Raw genomic sequence first — 7,883 nt, 5'->3', positions numbered from 1 at the left:
GGGTGTCAGAGAGACTGCTCGACTTAGGCTCGACCTAGGCTCGATCGAGCATCTAGTCAAGCGGCTGCCAGCTGCTTTCTGACCCTTCTTCCAGCTTTCTTGCAAAGTCTTCAAGGTCCCCTATGGTCTCCCCATATGCACCCATAGCTAGTGTATAGTATATTGCCTTATTTATCATTGGCATACCCATGTGAAATACTCCATTGCTTTGTTTTATGCACACAATGAGAGTATGTACTACTTCATGAATTGGAGTGTCCATTACTACTCAAAATAACATGCTTAAGGTCTAGTAATCTTAGTTTATCACTTTAACCTTAAAAACCAAATTCTTCCACTCTTTAATTGTCATCTAATCATATAACTAATTAATACAAGACTCAAGTCACACTTATTTCAATTTTACTTTTTTACCTCTCAAATATTTATACACAATCCAAACTAATCCTTAGTGTATTTTCATTATGATAATGTCTGGTTAAATCCATCTGATGGAACCAAGGTTTTTACACAGTTGTGGGTTTTGGTCAAGCTAAGCAGGCACATCAGTTTTATTGTATTCCCAAACAAATCTAACCAGCTAGATCTTAACGTTTACACTTATTCTCTTCAGCTACGAATTAGAACTAAATCATAAGAGCTTCTTTCCTTTTTCCAAGCAAAGATAGCACCGTTGCAGCTATATGTTTTGTCGACAATCCTGCTTCTTCTAACTGATTTTCGTAGTCCCCATGATCAATATATCTATCCGGAAGGATCATTGCCCTTAACTACGTAAAATAACAAAGTTGTGAGACAAAACAACATTTCATTACCTCAATAGTCAGTACGAAACAACTGTTCGAATGCATGCAACTTTGCTCTTATGATAATAAAGATGCCATTTACGATCAACCCTTTATAGTAAAAGTGTCGAAACAATACCTTAAGGTTTCCGTCTAGAAGACCATTTAGACTAAGGAAATGTGATACATGTGATGAAAATCCCCCTATAGAACCCTCTTCAACAGTTATAAGTACTTCATGTTCTTTTGCTAGGCTTCGAATGAGATCTCCGTCGAGAGGTTTGCAGAACCTTGCATCAGCTACTGTCACTGAGATATCACATGTTTTAAGTAAAGCTGAGGCTTCTCGGCATTTTTGAACAATAGAGCCAAATCCCAACAATGCAACCCGACTTCCTTCTTCCAATATTCTTCCCGTTCCAACCTGTTCCGACCATCAAACATGGATGACAAGTATTATGAGTACTAAATCTGACAAAACTGACCTGACTTAGTGGATTTTCTACTTATTATATGCTGACCTCAAGTGGTGTTCCTTTATTGCCAGGAGGGAGAGAAACTCCTATCCCATTTCCCCTGGGATACCTGAAACAGCTTGGTCTGTCATGAATAGCAGCTGCTGTAGCAACCATGTGCATTAGCTCTGCCTCGTCCGATGGAGCCATGATAACCATGTTAGGCAAACAAGCCATGTAGGTTATATCAAATGCTCCACAATGCGTCGGTCCGTCTCCACCCACTAAACCCGCTCTATCCATTGCGAATCTCACTGGCAGTTTTTGAAGACTAACATCATGTACTACCTGAGAATTTCCCACAAACTATTAGCATGGGAACGGCTATGCAGAAGCAGATGTTAGAGTATAAAACATATTTGGTATCTCAACCATTAGCTTAAGCTCTAATACCATCTCAAGGAATCAACTCAACCAAAAGATTATGGCTGAGCCCCAGTATATGTTATATACTCTAACAACATAGTTTTTTTTTTTTTTTTTTTTTAAATATTTTTAAGAAAAGTATGATTCGCAATTATATGTTGTTTTACCTGATCATAACCTCGTTGCAGGAACGTTGAGTAGATCGTGCAAAAAGGTTTGAGGCCCTCAGTAGCCAAACCTGCAGCAAATGTCACTGCATGCTGTTCTGCTATCCCTACATCAAAACACCGCTCTGGAAATCTTTTCTGGAAATAGTTTAGACCGGTTCCTCCACCCATTGCAGCGTGAACAGCCACAATCCTTTCATCGACTTCAGCTTCTTTTATTAAAGATTCCGCAAAGTACTGTGTGTAAGAAAGTGTTGCAGATTTGGACTTGAACTGCTTTCCTGATGTTGGATCGAACTTTACAACTCCTGAATAATGCCCTCGAATTGATCAAATATGTTTACAGTTTTCATATAATGACCTAGAAAATGTAATTGTTGCAGCTTGCAGTCTCACCATGCATTTTATCTGCTGCTTTCTCGGCTGGTGGATATCCTTTTCCTTTCTCTGTGACAACGTGAATTAGAACTGGTCCTGGTGCTGGAATTTCTTTGACTTGCTTGAATATGTCAACCAGATCATCCATATTGTGCCCGTCCACTGGTCCAATGTAGTACAGCCCAAGTTCCTCGAAGAGAGTTGATCCAGTACCACCGATCATGCCTCTTGCGTACTCGTCCACCTTTGCTGCTACCATGTGTGTTTTGCCTCCAATCTGCCTTGTGATGTTCTAACAATTGGTAAAATACAAGTCAGATGTAATTTTCCATTCAATGTTAGACAATAACAATTCATCACATAATCACCATGTGAGTGCACTCATGTGGACACACACCACAGGGCACCCGTGGGCTCAGGCCTACAAACCGATAGGTAATGTGCGTTTACTTGCATATATACTTGATAAGGTTCATTAATTTAGGGATGTGGGATCTTCTTCACATGTAAAGTATTTCCAACAGGATAAAAGATTGTTGAGCTAATAAAATTTGACACAGTTTATTAAGGTCTATGTTGCTAAGACAATTCATTTTATCAAAATTACTCGTGTTGGATCCTCGATACTTAGTCATAGAATACTAGTCCAGAGTCTAGACAAACACTTCATTTTGAACCAAAATTTTATGAACTTTTCCATAAGTTCAATGGTGAAACAAAAATGAAGTTATATCAAAAGATTATATGAGCAGACATCTACCTTGGCCTTTTCTCGTAATTTTCGAAAATCGGGACTTGCTTGAAGCTTAGAAAGAGCTCTACTGAGTGCCCCAACAGGAGTAGCAGGTCCATCAAGTGTCGCGGTAGGCAATGAAACTTGTTTATTGTCATTCAGTACGACAATGAGGTTCGAATCAAGATAACCTGCATTATTCAAAGCCTCATAAGCCTGTCCTGCAGTCATTGCTCCATCTCCAATCACAGAAATAACATTGTTCTTATTCCCTAAAAGATCTCTTGCAACTGCCATACCTACACATTATTATACTTGTTTCAGACATGAAGTAATCACGGTTAATTTTTGAATAAGAGAAATAAAAATCTAATGTTGAGAACATACCAAGACCAGCAGATATGCTAGTAGAACTATGCCCTGCACCAAAGGCATCATAAGTACTTTCATCTCTCTTGGGAAACCCTGCAAGTCCTGATGTTTTTCTTATTGTGTGCATCTTTGATCTTCTTCCAGTCAGAATTTTGTGTGCATAGGCCTGTAATATTTTGTTCACATTTGTTGAAAGAATATTTTGTCAAATACATTTTCCTAACATAGGACTGAGATTGAAGCCTATTATTATAGAAATTGATAGGTGTTTGGTAAATAGCTTTTTGGTTGGCTTTTGGCTTTTGGCTTTTTGGTTAATCAAAGCAAAAAATGTATTTGATAAATGACTTTTAAGTTGGCTGAAAAGTTGGATTTTAAACCAAAGTAAAAAAGTTACTCCAATTAACTTTTTTGGTTGGCTTCTGGCTTATTGACCCACTTTTTCTTTAATAAATAGCCAATAGCCAATACTTAAATTTACCAAATATCTTCATAAATAGCTGGCTTTTTCAGTTACCTTAAAAGCCAAACATTTTAAATGGTCAAACAAGCTAACTAAAAAGCCAACAGTCAATTGCCAAACACCCCCATATAAAAATCGATTTTTCTAACCTATGCACTTATGCGCCAGGTGTATAGGTATAGTGTACAAAATAAGTAAATTTGTTTCAGAATGATTGGAATATTACATTTGCAATTTACAAATTATATTTCAATAAAGTTATCTATTTAATAATCTAAACTTATGCACCTGGTGCATAGACTAGAAAACCATATAAAGATTACTAAGATTTCCGAATTTTGTAAACTTTTGTCATTAGCTCTGTAAGTTTTTCTTTTCGATTATTAATCATTTTCTTCACACCTAATTTCTGTTTAGGGAATTGGCACCAATTCCTCTTTTGTTGATGGTCTCCACAATTCTCTTTTGATATCATCTACAATTTTATTTTCTCTCTTAATCTCATTCACTCATTTTTTCACTCTAATTGTTATCTGTCTTCTTTACCAACTATAAATTAATATTTACACCTCTATAAATCAAATACGACAGAAGGAGTAGCATTTACAGACTAAAAACATTTTCATAAGCAGAAGCATAAGCAAAGTTTGTTACAAAATAATCACCTGATGACCAACATCCCAGATAATCTTGTCTTGTGGTGTGTCAAAGACATGGTGTAAAGCCACAGTTAAATCAACAACCCCTAAGCTTGAACTTAGATGCCCTCCTGTCTGTGCTACTGTATACACAATGTCAGCTCTAACTTCTGCTGAGAGTTGCTTAAGATCCTGATAAGCATTATTATGCATTCCATTCATTTGTCAGTTTTCACTCACAAATATTCTAAAGCTAAAATTACATGTAAAATCTTGAACTTTGAAAAAAATAGTTTATCATGGCGAACTAAGTATTATCTTTGCTAGAACGAAATTTAAACTTGATTTTCATCCAATAGACTTTTATACGTTGATGACTTAAATATTAGGTCACTTGCTGACCTTAGTGTATACATGACCCTTTATTCAGGCGTGATTGTGCATGTGGCACCCTTTTTGACGTGGGTGTACATGGGCACGACACAGTTGGCGGCACACTTGACAGCCATATCAGCAAATGATTTGGCGTTCAGGTCACCAATAAGCTAATAAAAGCCAGTTGAATGAAAACTAAGTTCAAATTAAAGTTTATTCTAGCATACGTCAATGCTTGATAATTGGTTCACTGTCACATGATTCGTTAATCTCCTGATGAATCGCAAATCAAAATAAGCGAAATATGGTCGGTTTTAGGCTATTATAGGATCATTTTGAGTGAATCACGAATTTAAAAAGCGAATTAACTAGCGAATTATGTTACACTGAATCGGCCTAATAAATTATTTTTTTGCCAAAATTCAGTCAGTTACATACATTACTAATATAAAAACTTATACTATACTCATCCATATCATCAGCAACAAACTAAGAGACAAAAAGCCCAATTATGCTTAGCCCCATTGAAATTATTTCAGAACAAGACGCTTAAAGAAAGCGGTTGAAAATTTAAAAGCATCAATATTTTTTTTTTCTTTTCAAATGAATGTTAGTCGGAGCAGTTACCTAAAGCTGTTTGACTAGTTCTAGTCAACCAGCTCAAAGTATCGATTAATAAGCCAATTATTTTAGCTATCTATTACAGCAAGATTTGCTAAAAAATATTTTAGTTGTTATGTATTTTTGGCCTATGCCAAAAAGTCTCAGACTAATAAAAAAAGCTAATATTTGCATTTTAATTTTAATTGTAACAAATATTTTTCTTGACCGTTTGAGCAACCAAAAAAAATAAAAAATCAATAAAAAAAATAAAAAGCCTATTGACATGAATTTCAATGAATTTGGATAACCTTATGCTAGGGATAACAACAACCTGGAGTGCATTATTTTGGTTCCATAAAAGAAGGATAATAAAAGAAACATTACCTGTTTAGAAAGGTTTTTCATATGCAATGGAAAATTTACAGTATCTAACAAAGGAGTGGCTGGTTTTTCTCCTGTAAACTCAATTTTCCATACATCTTTTCCTCTATTTGACAGCTTATTATTTCCATCTTTTCTATCTGAACTGCTGCTACCTGAAGCTTTGTTATAAACCTGCAGATTCAAATAATAACCATTTCGATTATACTCACCGTACCTGTCATGTGTTTTATTTTTGGAATTTAAATTGGAGTAATGTCCATACTAATTAATCTCATAAATTCTTATCCACGCGTTATTCTAGAGTATATAACATATCCTAAGGCCTTAATCATCAATTTAAGTTTTTAGTTATTAATTCCTTAATATAGTATAAAAACTACTGTGACAAAGGTTTCGAATCTAAACTACCCTAATTATAAGAAATTCTATTTAAGCTTTTAATTGATTTAATTTCTTCGCAAATAACTAAATTTTACATTATTTTCAATACCATCGTGGCATCGACACAATTTAATCGTTCTCACTAATTTTTTCAATAATCAAGCAATAATGTGCCATTGTAAACTCGTAGGGACGACAACAGAAGCGGAGCAAAAATTGATATTGATTATGTTTTTTTTCTATTTACTTTATGTATCTTTAATCACTTAACATATACAACGTAATTTAATATTGAGGCCCCAAAAATTTGAGGTCCTATGCAATGAAACATCTTAAACATGCTCAGAACCTCCCTTGGACAACAAAGAGAACAAGTTCGTAAATTTTTCCAAAAAAAAAAATGCAAATATAAATTTGCATTACTCCAATCATTTAATTTTACCTGTCTAAACTGACTTTGCTTTCTGGAAGAGGGTGTTAAATTGCTATAAGAAGGTAAGGTAGGTGGTATAAGAGAACCTCTTGCTGCCATTGTTGCTGCAAACAGTTTTTTTTGGGGGGCTTTGGATAATTTTGAGGTTTGCGAGGGAATGTCGTCCGATTTACAAAGGTAGTAATTATAATTGTAATTGTAAATGGACGTGAATTTATAGTAGTATATGGTCGGCCTTGTGGAAATAAACGTCTTGTCATTTTCTTATTATTGAGTGCCTCACCACATGTTTACATTCAATTATGATTAGAAAAATTTTGATTTGTACACATCAATAGGTTAAATTCGAATTTTCCCTTGTATATTTTATTTTTAATTTAAAAAAGGTAACTAATTAATTTTGATTTTATGTTTTATTATTGCTACAGAGGATGTATATTTTAACACGATTAAAAACGTTTCACTTTCTATAAATAAACATTCAAATTCATTAAAAACTCCGTTATTGAATTAATATTTAATTTAATATGTTATGAAACATAAATTTGAAGAGAAACCGACTTTGAACTTAAATGTTACATGATATTTCTATCATTAATATTCTTAAATTCTTATTCCATATTTACCTCCTTCCAAACTTTACCCTCCCCCCCTAATCCCGATCAATTTCTTTATTTTGTTTAGTTTCTTCATAGAAAAGTTGAGTGCAGAAATACAAACAAAAAGCTCAGTGGAGAAATACAAAATTAAATTAGGTAGGAGGAATTTTGCGTTATGATCTCAACGTCAAGCTTTGAATTCCTACTCATTTGGAAACTATTTTCTATATGCCATATCTATAAGTAAGAGGCAAATACATAATTGATTTTTTAGGTGTTGAGAATCAACCCATCATAAAGGTATTAGAATCACAAATCTTACCAATCTTTTTTTTAATAAATACATATACTGACTTTTTAATCTAACTCTAAAGGTTCACTTGAATTAAGAGTAAATATTTAAAGTTAAAATTGTCAAACTAATAATGCAAAATAATAATTAGAAATGCAAATGAAATAATTGAAATAATTTAAAAAATGTAGAATGAGAGTAAACTAATAAAGATGAACAAAAAAGAAGGATGATTATACTCATTTGGAGGAAAAATGTTTCAAACCCCACCCTAATTCAAACATAACCATTTTTGACTAGGGGTGCTCATAACCAGGTACTCGGTTTTTCGGATACCCGGTTAGTCGGGTAACTATTTTAGCGGCCCGTGTCCCGGCCCGATTGATCCGATCGGGTACC

General features: G+C 34.3%; 1 protein-coding gene across 1 annotated transcript; it reads right to left on the bottom strand.

The window, feature by feature from the left end:
- Window positions 1-417: 417 nt before the first annotated feature.
- LOC130809271 (probable 1-deoxy-D-xylulose-5-phosphate synthase 2, chloroplastic) lies at window positions 418-6,789 on the bottom strand. The gene is made up of 10 exons (XM_057674971.1): window positions 6,603-6,789; window positions 5,780-5,950; window positions 4,445-4,609; window positions 3,332-3,482; window positions 2,972-3,243; window positions 2,230-2,503; window positions 1,834-2,141; window positions 1,307-1,588; window positions 925-1,209; window positions 418-770 (listed from the first exon to the last, which is right to left on the bottom strand). Exons 1-10 carry the CDS (start codon window positions 6,690-6,692, stop codon window positions 627-629), a joined length of 2,142 nt encoding a protein of 713 aa, XP_057530954.1. The 5' UTR covers window positions 6,693-6,789; the 3' UTR covers window positions 418-626.
- Window positions 6,790-7,883: the final 1,094 nt, after the last annotated feature.

This window comes from Amaranthus tricolor, chromosome 3 (assembly GCF_026212465.1).
Source record: "Amaranthus tricolor cultivar Red isolate AtriRed21 chromosome 3, ASM2621246v1, whole genome shotgun sequence".
Taxonomy (NCBI): domain Eukaryota; kingdom Viridiplantae; phylum Streptophyta; class Magnoliopsida; order Caryophyllales; family Amaranthaceae; genus Amaranthus; species Amaranthus tricolor.
Note: the sequence above shows the minus strand (reverse complement) of the source record. Positions and strands in the feature narration are given on the sequence as shown.